The sequence below is a fragment of the Balaenoptera borealis genome (assembly GCF_965194805.1).
Source record: "Balaenoptera borealis genome assembly, chromosome: 8".
Taxonomy (NCBI): domain Eukaryota; kingdom Metazoa; phylum Chordata; class Mammalia; order Artiodactyla; family Balaenopteridae; genus Balaenoptera; species Balaenoptera borealis.
In genome coordinates this window covers 35,398,119-35,418,251 of record NC_138865.1, presented here as the reverse complement: position 1 = coordinate 35,418,251, position 20,133 = coordinate 35,398,119, and the positions used below count along the sequence as shown (strand labels likewise).

General features: G+C 36.0%; 1 protein-coding gene across 9 annotated transcripts in view; it reads left to right on the top strand.

Annotated features, from left to right (window-relative positions):
- ERCC6L2 (ERCC excision repair 6 like 2) overlaps positions 1-20,133 on the top strand; it is a gene marked incomplete at its 3' end in the record, with an annotated part of 192,154 nt that overhangs the window by 1,934 nt on the left and 170,087 nt on the right. For 8 of the 9 annotated variants that reach the window (XM_082401105.1, XM_082401106.1, XM_082401108.1 and 5 more), the window contains exon 2: positions 3,086-3,510. The exons of the other annotated variant lie outside the window; for it this stretch is intronic. In XM_082401105.1, coding sequence (XP_082257231.1) covers positions 3,086-3,510 — 425 coding nt within the window. The remainder of the gene's footprint in view (positions 1-3,085; positions 3,511-20,133) is intronic. 9 annotated transcript variants of the gene reach the window in all.

Here is a 20,133-nt window from a genome sequence, read left to right as displayed (position 1 = left end):
GAGTGTTGGCGGAAGGAACAGAAATCTCAGGGGGCTAAGGTGGAGTATGCTTACCATGATTGAGGAATAGCAAGGAGGCCAGTTTGGAATGAAATCAGGAGAGAGGGAGGAAATGAAGTTAAAGAGGAACACAGGGACCAGATCAAAAGGAGCCTTACCCCTATTCAGTCCAAAAGGAAATCATCCTAATTTAAGCTAATTGTTCTGGAGTTTGAATACTGAGAGATAACCGCCCTGCTCAAACTTAACTGAATCTATTAATATTTAGTTCTAGAAATTACCCAAACAGACTTCTATAAGTTGTGTGAAGCCCATGAGGATTTTGCACATGCTGTATGTGCCCTCTGACTGACATTCTCTTCTTAGATCTCCTTACTTTTTAAACTGTTTCCTCAGTACCTCTTTCTTACAGCACTCTGTTCTGCCAAAGCACTTATAGCAATTTCATGTGTGTGAACTTTTGAGTATTTGTCTCTCTCACTAGATGTCAAGGTTCTATGAGATCAAGGATGTGTTTTTGTTAATAAATTCAGCTCATTTATTGAGTGCCTACTCTGTGCTGGTCCTGGGGATAAAATTTTGAAGAATACAGACATTTTCTTGGAAAAGATATTATTCTCTAGTGAGAGAGGCAGATAAAAAAAGTAAACATGATAATTAAACATTGTGATATATGCTATAGAGGCAATAAAATAGTACAGAATAGTGGAGTTCCCTACTTTAAATAAGGTGGTCTAAGATAAAATCTCTGAGGCCATGACATAAAAACACCTGAGAAAAGACCGGCTTAATATGCTTGAGTCAAGGGAAAAATTGATAGATTAAATTGGAGAGGTAAGTAGTGGAAGATCATACAAGGTCTTATAGGCCATAGTAAGGAGCTTGGACTTTATTCTTTGTGCAGTGGGTCATTATTAAAAGATTTTAAATTAAAGATTTACTAATAATTTATATTCTTAAATAGTCACTATTGCTGCTATGTGGAAAATGGATTATAGAGGGAAATAGTGTCAGCAGAGAGAATGGTTAGAGAATGGAGAATAGAGAATGGAGTCTGTAGCAGTAATTTAGGAGAAAGCCAAAGTTTGGCAAATTACAGTCAAGGCCAAATTCAGCCTGACACTTGTTTTTTGTAGATAAAGTTTTACTGGAGCACAGCCATACCCATTTGTTTATGTGTCTGTGGCTACTTTTGTGTTACAAGGGCAAGAGACAGTATAGCCTGCAAGATGTAAAATAACAAGTAGCTAAAATCTGACTCTACAGAAAAAGTTTACCAACAGTTGTTTTAAAGTGATGGTGGCATGGAGCAAAGTGATGCTTTTTTTTTCTTTTTTAGGTAGAGCCAGCAGGACATTCTGATGGAGAGGATGTAGGGACTTATATAAAAAGAGGAATAAGGGCTGACTAAAGGTTTTCTACCTTGAAAAGTTGGTTAGACAGTGATGCCTTTTAATGAGATTTGGAAAGACTAGTTCTAAGCAAGGGTTAATCACTATCATTTTTGACATTGGTTTTCTTCATTTTAACTGTGTGGTACAGTTGTAGTAAATAATTGGTGTTAAATCATATATGTTGAATAATAAATTAATGAATTAAGTCTTTAAAAATTAGAAGGTGTTTGCTGGATAGGTAGACAAAGCATGTGAAACAAATAATGTGTTAAGAATTGTTGCAAGGCTTAACGTAGGTTTTAAGGCTCAAACAGTACTGTTATGAAAATAGGGCCCATCAACCTATTTTTTATCCCTGTATAGTGAATAAAGGTTTTATTTTCACATTAAAACTCTCGTCTTTTAGAATAATGTAACAATTCTCAAACAGTTTGGATGCAAAGATTAGAGTGGGAGAACAGATTTTTTTTGCTGATTGTTATATAAAAACAACCTTATCAAAATTAGAATAATGGTTTTACTTTTGAGGAACAACTGATGAGAAATAGTATAATGAGCTCTTCTTGCTAAAGAGAATATAGATGTACTAGTTATAATCATGAATGTTTTAAAAGCCTAATTCAGCATCATTAGGAAGTCCCTGGGAAACTGCCAATGATCATATGATCTCAATGAGAAATACGTGAGAAAAATAATTCCTAGTATCCTTACAATTGTAGCCATACAATTCCTCTGGGATTCTTGCTCTAAGAAATTCCATTTGGAAAATTATTTTTACTTAATTTCCTCTATTTGGTACCTTTTAATTGTACCAACAGTATACTCTGTAGAGGCCCTCCTCCTCATTCACAGTGCTATATTTTCTGAATAGAAAATAAAATAGCTCTACAGTTAAGCACAGAATAAATTTGTACATAGAGACAAGTCAGACTCTTCAAAGAATAATAGAATCTTAGCAGAAGGAGATCTTAGAATTCATCTCTTTTTTAAGAACCTTGGCTCTTCAAAACCTAGAAGGGAAAAAGCTGTGACAAAGCTGGTACATATCACTTTGTAGTTGAGTTGGAGATTCCCTTGATTAGTTGTATACAGATTCAAGCAACATTTTAGAAGCAGCAATATTGACAGTGAGAAGAAACAGCTGTCTTCAGAGAAAGGAGATGGAGTAACTAAAAAAGCAGACAGAAGAATCACAAAAATATTGCTGTTCAGAGGATTTTAGCTTACCTGTTACCAAGTCCTATTCAGTGTTACTCTACCATATCATGAACGTTATACCTAATGTTCATGAGTCATCATGAATAAATATTTAAATAAGTGGTTTTCAATCCTGGCTGTGCATCAGAGTCACCTTTTGAATTCAGCAGTAACAACCAAACACAATAATAAAATCAAATGCCCATGGTCCATAGCCACTGAATCAGAATCAACAGACGAAGCATATATGGGGAGATTATGACACACAGCCAAGGTGAGAAAAACTGGAAATAAATTATGTACCCTTTATTATGATAATATACTTGAGGAAAATATACTTTAGGAAAATATTTATACATGTTATAATTTATCTTGTTTCAGATTTTGGAAACGGTATTTATGTGAGGAACACTTTTTTCTCATAGCAGTGGATAAATGAGGTGTTACTTTATAAGTTAGATTCGGAAAGTTTATTTTCTCTTTTATTATTATAGATATATGGCATCCAGGAGAAAGATGTCTCGCCCCTTCTCCAGATAATGAAAAACTTTGTGAAGCAAGCATAAAATCTGTCATAGTGGATGAAAATGGGAAGTCATTTGCAGTCATCTTATATTCAGATTTTCAAGAAAGGAAAGTACCTCTTAAAAGACTTCAAGAAGTGAAATCTGTTAAAGATTGCTCCAGGAATTTTATATTTGATGATGAAGATTTGGAAAAACCTTATTTCCCAGACAGAAAATTTCCATCATCTGCTGTTGCTTTTCAATTATCTGAAAATGGAGACTCTATTCCTTATACTATTAATAGGTATTTGAGAGACTACCAAAGGGAAGGAGCCCTGTTTCTCTATGAACACTTCATCCAAGGAAGAGGATGTATTCTTGGTGATGACATGGGACTTGGAAAAACAGTACAGGTATTTATTTTAATTACTTTATAATTAAAATTCAATAAAGTCATACATATTATATCATATATATTACATACATGAATGGATACCATATGCAAATTTCTGTTTGTATCCCAGATCTTATAATTGTTTCGTGTGTGTGTGTGTGTGTTTGTCTCACACAGTACTTAAGGATGGTGTTTAGTCATTATTTTATCCTCAATATTTATTTAGTACCTATGAAATACATTATTTAAAATGATGTTATAGTAGAACTTGACTTGTTTTTACCTTTGGTAATACTAGTACTAAGATATCAATTATATTTAGAGTAATTTAACTTTCTTAGTAATACCTTATGGAAGGAAAGCATTCTGACATTTGTTAAGCTACATAGCATGGTTAAATTGACTTCTGCAGGCCTTTTGTACATATTGTTTGGAGTTTATCATAGCATAAATTTCTTAGTCTGGGATCTCTGGGCCACTAGGAGTTCTGTTGGTGGACTTCAGAGAGGCCTCCTATTTCTCTAAAATGTGTGCCAGAATTTGTATATTTATATACTTTTCTGCAGATAGGCTCTATGTTAGTTATCTATTGCTGTATAACAGAGTATTCCAAAATGTAGCAGCTTAAAACAATACACATTTATCATATTACAGTTTCTGTGAGTCAGGAATCTGGGTACCATTTAGCTGGGTCTTCTGGCTCTGCCTCTCATAAGGCTGCAGTTATTTCAAGGTTGGACTAGGGAAGATTCACTTCCTAGCTTATGTGGTTGTTGCAGGATTCAGTTCCTTGTGGGTTCTTAGACTGAGGCCTCTGTTTCTCATGAGCTATTGGCAAAGCCCTCCTTTGGTTCCTTACCACGTGGGCCTCTTCATGGTGCTTCTCACAGTGTGGAAGCATGCTTCAACAGGGAGAACAAGTGATTGGGCAAGAGAGAGCACTAGTGAGACAGAAGTCATGGTCTTTTGTAACCTAATCACAGAAGAGACAGCCTTCATTTTTGCCATATTCACATCATTAGAAGCAGGTTGTGAAGTTCAGCTCATACTCAAGGGGGGACATTAAATAAAGTAATGGATACCAAGAGGTGGGGATTATTGGGAGCCTTGTCAGAAGCTGTGTACCACAAAGGTTTATAATCCAAAAAGATTAGAGTTCTGAACCTAGACTTTATACTAAGCAATCACTCTGGATTTTCAGGAGTGTTTGTCTAGTGTGATCAAGTCCTTCTGTGTTTCCTTCTTTACAATTGAATTTAAGCTACTTTATTCTTCATGACACCTCCATTGTTAGTGGAGTTCAAAGGTAAGCGAAAAATTAAGTTTAACATTTGAAAATAGGCAAATAATAGCTATGTATAAAGCTCTGGTGTAAAAAACTAGGGTAAAATTAAGTCCCTCAGTAATCATAGTGTATTACTATTAGCCATAATCTATTTTCCTTTAATCTCAGGCAATGCACAAAGTTCTAGGCTTGCACATTGAAGGTGTTAAATAATTGCTTGTGGAATAAACGAATTTACTTTCTCAGGAGAACAGGTTCCAAGAATAAAAAGATAGGAGCCTTTTGGAAACTACCATCTGTGACCAAGATATGCAGATGAATATTAAAGGAAAATAAATAATAAAGCCCTTCTGTGACTGTCTTTACATATACTTTTACTGTTTTTGCCCATGCTAGAATGTTCTTTCCCACATGTCTTTGACTAGTCAATGTCTGTTCATCTTCAAAATCAGAAACATGAGGGTGCTATAAAAGGTGACCTGCAATTTGGGAAACCCCACCCTAAACCTACTAAATACAATTCAGATTCTTCTACACATTTTAGGCTCATATTAAGCTTTCATCTCGGAAGCTCATGTCACAAAGAAATTCCCTTTATTTTACATTTTATAAGATTATTTTAAAAGTGATTTTACTGCCCAATTTTATATTATCTAACACACTGAAATCATTGGAAGGCTTTGAGTTGTATTATATGCTGTGACAGTGCTGCTATGAATAACTTTGAGGGCTCACCTTCTGAAGATTAGGAAATAGTTTTTGTACTAATTTTGATACATAGCTGGATTTATCTGATCCTTGGGGACCTAGTTCTCTGGTTATTATTCTTGTAACTCAGAAAATAATTTCTACATAAATAGGTGGTTTGGGGAGATCCATTTAAGATAGAGCTTCTGTAGATAGGATGACTAAACCAGTTGAAGAAATGTGAACAATAGTTAATGAGTTCACTAGAATTTCAAAATGTAGTAGAATTAGGTGAAAATGGTCTATGAAAATAGACCATTGGCAATTACTCTTTGAACTATAGTAGTAACTTCTTCATTTCTTTTTCCTTTTTCCTTTTCCTTTTTCCCCTTAAGTTTTCCCCTTCTTACATTCTAACTTGGCCGTAGTAGGAAATTGAGCTCTTCTTTTTAAAAATGCTTGTTTTACATACCAAAAAAGTTTGCGTCCCTCATTTCAAATTGAAAAGTGGGTAAATTTAATATTTTACATTCTTCAAGGGATGAGGATTTAAAAATATCCATTTGATCTACTGACTTGGAAATCATTGAAATCTTTGAGTAAGAGCCATTTTGCTGGAGTATTGGGGGCACAAGCCAGAATGGAGTAGGTGAAGACATGGGCACCAGAAGTATGCTCATCTCTTTACATGACCTAGTAGTAGCTGAAGGAGGATGGAATTTTGAGGGAATTTCTTTTTTGTTTTGTACCATTTGGGGATAGGGGGAACTTGAGCATGTTTAAAGTGAATTGGAAGGATCTGATTGAGAGGGAATAGTTGCATATACAACATACATAAATATATACATGCATATGCTTCATATGTGCATGTCGATGAACACACCGACATACATAAATATGCAAAAATTGGAATCCCTACTATGTTACAAACTGATTTTTCCTCAACATCTTGTTATGAAGCTTTTCAAACACGTAGAAGAGCTGGAACAATTGTACAATGAATACCCACATACCTACCACCTAGATTCTGTTAACATTTCATTATATATGGCTTATTCACATATCCATCCATCCCACCATCTTTTGTTGCGTTTTAAAGTGGCATACATCAGTATGTTTTATCCCCAAACACTTGAGCATGCATATCATTACCAAGGTTCAATATTTAATTATAATTCTTTTTTTTTCATTTTGAAGTAAGATTTACAATGAAATGCAGAAATCTAAAATGTACCCACAATTCCATGAGTTTTGCCAAATACATGTCTCTGTGTAATCCGGCTAAACTGTGTAAGGTCTTTCAGGATATAGAGCATTATCACTTCAGAAGATGTCTTCACATTCCTTCCTGCCACCCCCAAGAGACATCATTGTTTTGCTTTTTTATATCATAGATTAGTTTTGCCTTTTCATATAAATGGGATCATACAGATGTATTCTTATATAAGGCTTCTTTTACTTAGCATAATATTTTGTGATTCATCTTGTTATTGAGTGCATGGGTAGTTTGTTTCTTGTTACTGCTGAGTAGTATTGCTGAGTTGTATGGATGCTGCATTCTGTTTATCCATTCTCCTGCTGATGGACACCTGAGCTATTTCCAGTTTTTAGCTCTTAGAAATAAAACTGTTAAGAACTTTCTTGAACAATCTCTTGTGTATCCCTTCCTCTTGGGTAAATAATTAGGAATGGAATTACTTGGTCATAAGCTGATGTGTGTTTAGTTTTGTATGAAACTGACACTTTGGAAACACTTTTCTTTCATTCCTATCAACAATGTATCAGAGTTATGGTTACTCCATAACCTCACAAAATTTGGTTTTGTCAGTCTTATTAAATTTTTGTTGGGTGTGTGTATGTGTGTAAGTTTGTGTGTTGTTTACATACTTTATTAAGGTATAATTGGCATACAATAACTGTGTAAATTTATAGTGTACAATTTGATAAGTTTTACATATATTTGCACCCAAGAAATGATCACTGCAGTACCACAATCAAAATAATATCACTCCAAAAGTTTCCTCATGTCTATTTGTGCCCATGATTTTTTCAACACCAATAATTCTATCACCACTATTTTCACTTTTAGTTTTTAATTGGACTAAGAAGTTAAATTGGGAAAGAATGCAAAATCCTAGATTTTTATGAAAATTTCTTAGTGTTTTACAGAAATCTCACACCTAATTCAAAGGTAATTTGAAAATGACTCTCTATATATTTACATGATATCTAAACAGCTAATGTAACTATAATAAACAGTTTCAACTGGAATATACAGGTTTGGGAAACTGACCTTTGATAATCAAACAGCTCAAATGATAGGAATGGAGTTGAATGGGCATTTACTATAAGGCCGTGTTTCTCAAAAGTGTGATTTCTGGGCCAACAGCATCAGCATTACCTGGAATTTGTTAGAATTGTAAATTCTTGGGTCTTATCCCAGACATACTGGATCAGAAACTCAGGGGGTGGGGCCCAGCAATGTGTTTTAACAAACCCTCTAGGCAATTTGAGGTCCACTAAAGTTTAAAAACCTTTGCTCAGACTATACATTTTTCAGAGGTGATGGAAAACTTGTTAATCTGGTGAGTTGGTTCAGTGAAGGTTGATTAAGAGAGTGTTTAGTCTATGTGAATATTTATACATAAGATGACCATTTCATTTCTAAAATAAAATTTTAGAAACAGAAATGGTATTGGAGATAATCTTGTTCAGCTTCTTTAAATGAAGAAACTGAGGCACAGGAGTACTAAATGGCTTCCCTCTAAGGACATATACAGGAAGTAACCATTTTAATTTCCATTCTAGTACTTTTTTTCCCCTTTTTTCTCTTCCCTTTGCTGCCTCCATCTTGCAACCTTTTGTTCAGCTTTTAATTAACTGTATTCATTCATTCAATTAGTTGACATTTATTAAGCACTTAGCGTGGTCCAGGCCCTGTGATAGGCACTGAAGAGTCTAATATAAATGTGCATGATCACTACCCTTACAGAGTTCACAGATGATGATGGAAAGAAATGTAGTTAAGGGGCCATCACCCAGTCTGATATTTTAGTGGAATTAAGTGGAGAAGCAAGCCTGCCTGGGGGTGTCAAGGAAGGCTTCCCAGGAAGTTGGTATTTTCATCCTTTGCTTTTTGTTGGGTTTGCTTTTGAAAGTTCACCAAAATTTAAAACTAATTTGAGTGGTATCAGTTAGGACGTTGAGGTTTTTTTTGTTTCTTTTTTTCACTGATAGCATAGTTCTAGTACAGTGTTCAAAAGGTTTATCATAAAAGAACTCATTCATTGAATCAAAGTGATTTTGAAAATCTTAATTTGGTAATTAGCTTTCATAGGCACAAAGTCTTAAAACACTACTATTAAATAAGTACATATGTGTTTTACATGTTTATTTCCCCATCCTATGTGAAGAAGATGGTATTAGTACTTTTTGAGCAGCAGAGGAGAGATAAAATTTTGCAAACTCTAAAGATATTCTTTGAATCTTTGTTTTTATATTATTTGATATTATAAAAAATGTCATTACTATACATTTAAAAAATATAGGTATAGTAAACCTCAATCCTGAGAGAAATGGTGGGATTGCTGATAATTATAGCTTTCTTAGGTTATTTTCAATACTGTTTTTTGGATAATATGATCTTTAGTTGATTCAAAAGCTATACTAAAATTTAAAATTTCTTTAGATCACAAGTCATGTTGTTCACTCAGGAATATAGTAATAAAGAAAATAATCATATTGTCTTTATTTTCATTCATGGAGAAAATGCCATGACATCCAATGTGAAAGGTCAATTAACCTCCAGAGGCACAAAGCCTTTAAAGCAGAAACAAAAATGTCTTAGCATTTTGAAGATAAATTGCTTTTCTTGTTTTGGCATGTACTTCAGGTTTTAGGAGTAGAAGTTTGTAAAGATAAATGGGCTAGGTCCCCTTTTAAAATAGCACTTTGTTGTTTCTGTTGTTTAAAGCAAGCAAAAAATCATCATACTTTTTGAAGTATGATTCCAAAGTACTCGCTTACCTTTTTATCTCCCAGGGAGATGAAAAATAAGGAAAGTAGGCTTTTTTTTTTAATCTTATAAGAAATAAACGATTTTTGCTCTGCCTTCTGTTGGTCTAAGAGGAGGTTTGTTGCGTTATTTGCCTGTCTCTGACTTATGCTATATATCATGAGCTGACTGTGTATGAGAAAAGATGGCCTATAAAAATGTTTGCCTGACAGTTTCAAAGGAACGCCTGTAAAAACAAAGCTTTCCCAGAGTGATATATCATTTCTGAAATGCAGTTTTTGGCCTTTTACTGTTCTATAGGTAGCTGATTAAATAGTTTTTTGTTCTTTTCATCTTTAACCATAATTTTAGAACTACTGTATTCCACATTAAAGCATGTTCTGTTTTTGTTTTTTTTTTTCAGATTAGTTTTGTAAACCTGCGTTGTAAATATGTTGTTCTCCTTCTGTGAATTAAGATTTTGATAGACCTCTCCTATGCTAGTATGAGTGATAGAGATGGCTAGATCTACATCAAAATTATGTATTCCCTTTGCCTTCTTGGAGTTGTGGCCAAATGACAAAGAATAGGTTTCCCAGTTCCCCTTTCATGTCTTGGGCTTGTCAACAGAGATGAGGGTGGAAGTGATGAGTGCTATTTACAATCTTGGTACATAAAATCCACCTGTGCTATTCTTTGCATTCTCTCTCTCTCTCTGTCTGCCTTCTGGATGTTGACACATTACTGCTAGCATTATCTCAGTATAATGAGCTAAAAAGTTTGTCAGTGGTTTTAAGTTAGCCTCTCTATTTAGTGTGTATTCTCAACTAAATTCAAATTTATTTTCATTTTAACTTACATTTTAGGGGGTAGGTGAATAATCTGTTAGGAGGTAGTGTAGACTATTTTAAAGGGATGCAAAATTTTTCTTTAAAATCATTAATGTATTTAGTGAATTAAGTAAAGCTAATCCATAATTAGAGCTTACAAATTTAATCATCTTTTATGGAACTTCTTCTAAAGATCAGATTTTTCAGTAAAATAGACATTTTATATATCTTTGTTTCATGGAATCTGACAAGTTAGAGCTAAGGTTGTATATCAGATAGATGAACAGATTGAATTATGAATTATCATAATTAGGACTATATAAGCATACCTCAGAGATATTGTGGGTTCAGTTCCAGACCATTGCAATAAAGTGATATCACAATAAAGCAAGTCACACGAATTTTTTGGTTTCCTAGTGCACATAAAAGTTATATTTACACTATGCTGTAGTCTATTAAGCATGCAATAGTGTTATGTCTAAAAAAACAAACAATGTACATACCTTAATTAAAAAAATACTCTGCCACTGCTTTAGCAACTAAGTTTATGTAGTATTCTAAATCCTTTGTTGTCATTTCAACAGTCTTCATAGCACCTTCACCAGGAGTAGATTCCATCTCAAGAAACCACTTTCTTTGCTTATGAATAAGAAGCAACTCCTCATCCCTATAGTTTTCTTATAATATTGCAGCAGTTCAGTCACATCTTCAACCTGTAATTCTAGTTCTCTTGCTATTTCCACCACATCTGTGGGTACTTCCTCCCCTGAAGTCTTGAACCTTACAAAAGTCATCTATGAGGGTTGGAATTAACTTCCGAATTCCTGTTGATGTTGATATTTTGACCTCTACGTGAATCATGAATGTTCTTAATGACATCCAGAATCGTGAATCCTTTCCAGAAAGTTTTCAATTTACTTTGCCCAGATCCATCAGAGGAATCACTATCTAGGACAGCTATAGCCTTATGTAGTATATATTTTAAATAGTAAGACTTGAAAATTGAAATGACTTCTGATCTATGGGCTGCAGAATGGATGTTGTGATAGTAGACATGAAAACAACACTAATTTTATTGTACATCTCCATTAGAGCTCTTGGGTTAAGAAGTACATTGTCAATGAGCAGTAATATTTTGAAAGGAATCTTTTTTTTCTGAGCAGTAGGTCTCAACAGTGGGCTTAAAATATTTAGTCAACTATGTTGTGAACAGATGTACTGTCATCCAGGCTTTGTTATTCTATTTATAGAGCATAGGTAGAGTAGATTTAGCATCATTTTAAAGGGCCCTAGTGTTTTCAGAATGGTAAGTGAGCATTGGCTTCAACTTAAGTTACCAGCTGCATTAGCCCTTAAGAGAGTCAGCCTGTCCTTTGAAGTTTTGAAGCCAGGCATTAACTTCTCCTCTCTAGCTATGAAAGTCCTAGATGGCATCTTCTTACAATATAAAGCTGTTTTGTCTACATTAAAAATCTGTTGTTCAGTGTAGCCACCATCATTAATTAGTTATCTAGATCTGGGTAACTTGCTGTATGTCGGCACTTGCTGCTTCACCTTGCACTTTCACGTTATGGAGATGGCTTCTTTCCTTAAACCTCATGAATCAACTCTGCTAGCTTCAAACTCTTATTCTGCAGCCTCCTCACTTCTCTCAGCCTTTGTAGAGTTGAAGAGAGTTAGGGCCTTGCTCTAGATTAGGCTTTGGCTTAAGGGAGTTGTTGTGGCTTGTTTGATCTTCTATCCAGATCACTAAAACTTTCTTCATATCAGCAATAAGGCTGTTTCACTTTCTTATCATTCATGTGTTCACTGGAGTAGCACTTTTCATTTCCTTCAAGAACTTTTCCTTTGCATTCATAATTTGGCTGTTTTGTGCAAGGTGCCTAGTTTTTGGCCTGTCTTGGCTTTACACATGCATTCCTCACTAAGCTTAATCATTTCTGGCTTTTGATTTAAAGTGAGAGACATGTGATTCTGTCACTTGAACACTTAGAGGTCACTGTAGGGTATTAATTGCCCTAATTTCAATATTGTGTCTCAGGGAATATGGAGTCGCAAGGAGAAAGAAGGAGAGAGGGGAACAGCTGGTTGGCGGAGCAGTTAGAATACACACAAGATTTATTGATTAAGTTTGCTACCATATGTGGGCGCAGTTCATGGCACCCCAAAACAATTAGAATAATAACATCAAAGATCACTGATCACAGATCACTGTAACAAATATAATAACAGTGAAAACGTTTCAAATATTGTGAGAATTACGAAAATGTGACACAGAGACATGAAGTGAGCAAATGTTGTTGGGAAAATGGCACTGATAGACTTGCTTGACATAGAGTTGCCACAAACCTTCAATTTATAAAAAACACAATTATTTGTGAAGTGCAATAAAGTGAAGTGCAATAAAATGAGGTATGCCTGTAGTTTTCCTATAATGAAACAATCTGAGATGAGTTAAGAGGAAAGCAATGGATTAGGTCTTATACTGCCTCATTTAATAGGTATCTAATAGGTATCTTTTTCTTGCCTTTTCAGTAACCTTTGAAGACCAGTTGCCTATAATTCAAAAGAATATACCTATCAGTGTGTGTGATGGTATGATTACAAACAGTAAAATGTACACATCCTTAAGATGAATGAGTTTTGACAAATATATATATGTGTGTATATATATATTTGTAATCAATACTGTAATCAAGATATAGAACATTTCCCTCACCATAGAAAGTTTCCCCATGTTCTTTTACAGTTAATACCCCAGTTGCCTAAACTTTTTATTATACATTTTCTGTGATTCTTTCTGTTTTAAGTTACATTCTAGGAAGTGTTGAGAACCCAAGGTGTTATGAATACTTACATCATCTGTGAATTCAGTAAATTCTAAACTTAAGTTACATATCTTTGAATACAAAGTGTAAATAACTTTAAATTGACTAAACAAATTATAAAGTGGAAATAGTGGGCATGCATCAAAGATCTTTTATCAGGAGGTGGGATCTAGATGGCAGAGTAGGAGGATGTGGAGCTCACCTCCCCTCCATAGACACATAAAAAATACATCTACATGTGGAACAATTCTCACGGAAAACTAACTGGAAACTGGCAGAAGAACTCCTAACAAGCAAAACTGCAAGAAAGATCACCACATAACCAGGTAGGATGGGAAAAAATGGCAGGTCAGGACCTGCACGCCTGGGAAGGATCTGAAAGAAAGAGAAGGTCCACATGGGCAGACCCTTTCCTCAGGAGCGAGCAGGTTGAAGCACAATCTGGGTATCCCAGTCGTGGCATCCTGTGTGGAGGAGACAGGCTCCCTTGCCTGTGGAAAAAACCACTGGGACAGACAGAAGCACTGGAGAAATCTAGACTCTATTCCAGGGAATGCGTGCATGCTGGCTTGCCAGCAGTCATGGCGGAGAAAGCCTTGCACTTACAGCTGCCGCTTTGATGCACTTCCCCATCTGAGCTGGGAGAACACCCCAGCCTCGTTCACACTGCAGCATGGCCAACCAAGCCCTGGGAAAAGACTCAATCTTGCTACACAGAGACAGACCAGGGGGGCCTGGTGTGTGATCTAGGTGGGGTGGCGGCCATTGTCAGCACACACATGAGGCAGCAGGCAGGACTGCTGCAGCCACTGTCATGGCATGCACAGGTCAGTGCCACAAGAACACACTGTGGCTAAGTGCTGAACCTGAAGCAGACAGGCCCTGGGAGAGGACTCAATCTAGCTATGCAGACAGCCTGGGAGGCCTGAGGTGTGATCTGGGAAGGACAGTGGTGGCTATTGTCAGTATGTTCAGGAGTATGCAGTGGTTCATCTCCCAGTGAGAACGCCCTGCCTCTGCGCAGTCCACACCACAACTTAGTGCTAGATCTGGGACAGACAGGTCATGGGAGAAGACTGCCTCAGAGGCAGCCCAGATGTCTGGCAGCTGTACAGCCACCTGAGTTCCTGCAGCCACAATGCCCTGACCCCCAGCCCACACCACACCCTAGCCTTGCACTAAATGTGGGATGAACACAACAGAGAAAGGGATGTGAATTTGGGCTGCTTCTGAGCAGAGGTGCAGCTGCCTACACAGGCTATGCACAGGTAATCTGGAGTACATGAGCCTCACTTGCTTCAGCAATCACAACCTTTGGGGCAGGGCATGCACTCGAGGACAATGGAGCTTGATTGAACCTGACCCTCAGGGCTTCTACTCCAACAACTGGGCAGCAAACCCCACCCCTGACAGAGTGGCAACAGCCACAGAGCAGAGAGGACATTACGCCTCACACCTTCATAAGCTTTAGATACTCTGACGATACCAACCACACCCCCTTTCAAGAGGATAATGGCCAGCATACCCTGAGGAAAGATGTGGCTGGCATCCATACCAAAGCCAGCCCTTGCACCAAAAACATTGGATACACAGTCTACAGAGGGACACTCCCACATAAAAACATTCCTTCAAGACCGCAGTAGATAACTGTTTCTCCTAACTTCATAGAGACAGAGAAAGTTAAGTAAAATGAAAAGACAGAGGAACTACTCCCAATTAAAAGACAAGAGAAATCCCCTGAAAGAACAAATAATGAAACAGAGCTCATCAGTCCACTAGACCTTGAGTTCAAAAAGGTGGTAATAAGAATGCTAACTGAATTAAGAAAGATTATCAATAGAAATGCAGCTCACTGTAACAAGGAACGAGAAACTATAAAGATGAACCAACCAAAAACAGACAATTCAATTGCCAAGGTAAGAAACAATCTGGAAACAATGAGTAGCTGACTAAATGACACAGAAGAATGAATAAGTGATCTGAAAGCTAGTTAATGGAAATCACCCAAACAGAACAGCAGACAGAAAGATGAAAGAAAAAAAAAAATGAAAGCAACATACGAGATCTATGGGATAATATAAACATGCCAACCTATGCAAAGTAGGGGTTCCAGAAGGAGAAGAAAGAAAGAAGAGGATAGTAAATGTATTTGAAGAAATTATGGCTGAAAACTTCCCAAACTTAAAGAAGGAAACATATCCATGTACAGGAACCACAGAGGGTCCCAAGCAAGATGAACCCAAACAGACCCACACCAAGACAAATCATAATTAAAAGGGCAAAAGTTAAAGAGAAAAACAAAGAGTTTCAAGGGAACCCCCATAAAGTTATGTAGAAACTTTGCAAGCCAGAAAGGAGTGGCATGATATATTCCAATACCTGGAAAGGAAAAACCTGCAACCTAGGATACTCTACTCAGCAAGATTATCATTTAGAATAGAAGGAGAGAGAAAGAATTGCTCAGACAAGCATAAACTAAAGGAATTCAGCAATACTAAACCTACCCTAAAAGAAATATTGTAGGGTCTTCTCTAAATCGAAAAAAAGCAAGAATCTATAGGAAAGGGAAAATCACATTAGGAAAGGCAAATATATAACAGGATTGAAGATCATATAAATAAGCCAGTATGTAGGTTAAAAACCAATTAAAAAATTATAAAAGTGATTACAACTACAATAAACAGTAAAAGGATAAGGATGAAGATGTAAAATAGGACATCAAAATCACAAAATGTGGGGGAGGGGAGTATAAACACGTAGATCTTTAGAACGTGTTTGAATGTAAATATCAATTTAAAGCAATTGGATATAGTTATGGTTCAACATACATAAACTCCATGGTAACCACAAATTGAAAATGTATAATAGACTCGTAGAAACCAAAATGAAAGGAACTCAAGCATACTACAAAGGAATTCATCAACCCACAAAAGGAAAAAAAAAAAAAGAAATGAACAAAGAAGAACTATGAAAACAACTGGAAAACAAGTATTAAATTGGCAATAAGTACATACCTATCAATAATTAGTTTGTCAGTGGACTAAATGCTCTGATCAAAAGACATGGAGTAGCAGAATGAATTAAAAAAACCAAGAACCTCCAATATGCTGCCTACAACAGACTCACTGCAGAGCAGAAGAGACAGACACTGAAGGTGAGGGAATGGAAAGATATTTCATGCAAATGGAAGTGACAAGAAAGCAGGGGTAGCAATATTCATATCAGACAAAATATACTTTAAAACAGAGGCCATGAAGAAAGACAAAGAAAGGCATTGTATAATGATAAAGCAATCAATACAAAAAGAGGATGTCACACTTGTTAACATATACACACCTAATATAGGAGCCCCTAAGTATATAAAACAAATACTAATAGACATAAAGGGAGAAATTGACAATAATAAAATAATAGGAGAATTTAACATCCCACTGACATCAATGGACAGATCATCCAGACAGAAAATCAGTAAGGCCACAGAAGTCATAAATGACACAGTAGACCAGTTGGATGTAATTGATATCTAAAGGACACTACATTCCAAAAAAAAACCCCCAAAAACCCCACAGTACACATTCTTTTCAAGGGTGCATGGAACATTCTCTAGGGTAGATCACGTATAAGGTCACAAAATAAGCCTCAACAAATGTAAGAGGATAGAAATTATTTCAAGCATTTTTCGTGACCACGGTGGTCTGAAACTAGAAATCAACCACAAAAAGAAAAACAGGAAAATAATGAAAATGTGGAGACTAAACAACATGCTACCAAAAAACCAATGGGTCAATGATGAAATCAGAAAATACCTTGAGATAAAAAAGATGAAAACACAACTTTATAAAATCTATTGGATGTGGCAAAAGCAGTTCTTAGAGGGAAGTTCATCACAACACAGGCCTTCCTCAAGAAACATGAAAAATTTCGAACAACCTAACTTACCACCTAAAAGAATTAGAGAAGAACAAACAAAATCCAAAGTCTGCAGAAGGATGGAAATAATAAAAATCAGAGAGGAAATAAATAAAATAGCAATAAAGCACAATAGAAAAGGTTAATAAAACCAAGAGCTGGTTTTTTTAAAAGATAAACAAAATTGACAAGTCTCTAGCCAAGCTCACCAAGAAGAAGAGAGGCCCCAAATAAACAAAATAAGAAATGAAAGAGGAGAAATAGCAACCCATACTGCAGCAGTACAAAAAAATCATGAGAGAATACTATGAACAGTTATATGCCAACAAATTGGGCAACCTAGAAGAAATGGACAAGTTTCTAGAAATAGCCTGCCAAAACTGAGTCCAGAAGAAACAGATAATCTGAACAGACTGATCACTAGAAGTGAAATAGAATCTATAATAGTAAAAAAAAAAATTCCCTGCAAACAAAAGTCCTGGATTGGATGGCTTCACTGGAGAATTCTACCAAACATGCAAGAAGAACTTATACTTATCCTTCTCAAACTATTTCAAAAAATTGAAGAGGAGGGAACATTCCCAAATTCATTCTATGAAGCTACCATCACCCTGATACCAAAACCAAAGAGGCTACAAAAAGGAAAATTATAGGCCAATATCTTTGATGAATATAGATGCAGAAATCCTCAACAAAACTTTAGCAAACCAAATCCAACAATACATAAAAAGGATCATACACCATGATCGAGTTAGATTCATTCTGGTGTCACAAGGATGTTTCAACACATGTGAATCAATCAGTGTGATACACCACATTAACAAAAGTAAACAAAAACTACATGATCATCTCAATAGACAGAAAAAGCATTGGACAAAATTCAACATCCATTCATGATAAAAAAAAACTCAATAAAATGGGTATAGAGGAAACATATCTCAACATAATAAATACCATTTGCAACAAACACACAGCCAAAGTAATACTCAACTGTGAGAAGCTGAAAGCCTTTCCTTTAAATTCAGGAACAACACAAGGATGCCCGCGCTCACCACTTCTATGCAACATGGTACTGGAAGTTTTAGCCACAGCAATCAGACCAGAAAAAGAAATAAAAGATCCAAATGGGAAGGGAAGAGGTAGAACTGTCACTATTTGCAGATGACATGATACTCTATATAGAGAACCCAAAATTCTCCACCCAAAAACTATTAGAACTAATAAATGAACTCAGGAAGGTAGCAGGATACAAGATTGATATACAGAAATCTGTTGTATTTCTTTACACTGATAATGAAATATCAGAAAAAGAAAGTAAAAAAAAAAAATCCCGTTTAAAATTCGCATTAAAAAAGAAAAAAAAACCCCTAGTAATAAACTTAACCAAAGAGGTGAAAGACCAATATGCCAGGGGTCCCCACCCCCCGGGCCATGGACTGGTATTGATCTTTAGCCTGTTAGGAACCGAGCTGCAGAGCAGGAGGTGAGCGAGCAAAGCTTCATCTGCTGCTCCCCATTGCTTGCATTACTGCCTGAACCATCGCTTGCATTAGTGCCTGAACCACTCCTCCCCCCCATCTGTGGAAAAATTGTCTTCCATGAAACCAGTCCCTGGTGCCAAAAAGGTTGGGGACCACTGCTATATGCTGAAAACTATAAAACATTGATAAAAGATATTGAAGATGATTCAGAGAAATGGAAAACTATCTCATGCTCTTGGATTGGAAGAATTAATATTGTTAAAATGGCCATCCTTCCCAAAGCAATCTACAGAAGTACTGCAATCCCTGTAAAATTCCTGTGACATTTTTCACAGAACTAGAACAAATAATCCTAAAATTTCTGTAGAACCGCAAAAGACCCAGAATTGCCAAGGGAATCCTGAGGAAAAAGAACAAATCTGGAGGTATAACCCGTCCAGACTGCAGACTATACTACAAAGCTACAGAAATCAAAAGAGTGTGGTATTGGCACTAAAACAGACATATAGATCAATGGAACAAAATAGAGAGCCCAGAAATAAACCCATGCACTTGTGGTGAATTAACCTACGACAAAGGAGGCAAGAATATACAGTGGAGGAAAGAGTCTCTTCAACAAGTGGTGTTGGGAAAGCTGGATAACCACATGAAGACAATGAAATTAGAACATTCTCTCACACCATATACAAAAATAAACTCAAAGTGGTTTAACACCTAAGTACATGACCCCATAAAACTTGTAGAAGAGAACATAAGCAAAACATTCTCTGACATAAATCGTATTCAGGGCATAAAGCCTCCTTACCTCAGTGAAATGATGCTAACAAAAATAGCTCTTGTTTATTGAATCATTCTTATGTACTAGCTTGACATTTTACATATTTTTCCTCTTTTTCTCAAGAACTAAAATAATAATGATTATATCATACATAAATGCATACTCATAAAACTGTAAGGTACAATTTTTTTATTGAGGTGAAATTCACATAACATAAATTAACCATGTCAATTTATGCAATTTAGTGGCATTTAGTGCATTCACAGTGTTGTGCAACCCCCATCTCTCTCTGGTTTCACAACTTTTGCATCTCCACAGAACAATACCCCACATGCATTAAGTAATCAGTTTTCTTTTCCCCTTCCCACCATCCCTTGCCAACCACTAATTGATCTGCATCTATAGATTTGCCTTTTCTGAATATTTCATGTAAAGGAAATCATACAGTTGTGACCTTTTGTGTCTGGTGCTTTCATTTAGTGTAATGCTTTCAAGGCTCATCCAAGTTGTAGCATGTATCAGTACTTCATCCTTTTTGTGGCTGAATAATATTCAATTGCATGTAAATACAACAATTTTGTTTACCCATTTATCCTTTGATGGTCATTTGGGTTGTTTCTACGTTTTGACTACTGTATATAAGTTTCTGTGTGGACATATGCTTTCATTTCCCTTGTATATATACCTAGGAGTGGAATTACTAGATCATATGGTAATTCTGTGTTTAATTTTTTGTGGAACTGCTAAACCATTTTCCACAATGGCTGCACCGTATTACATTCCCACTAGCAATGTATGAGGTTTCATGTTTCTTCACATCCTTCTCAACACTGTTATTTTCTGTTTTCTT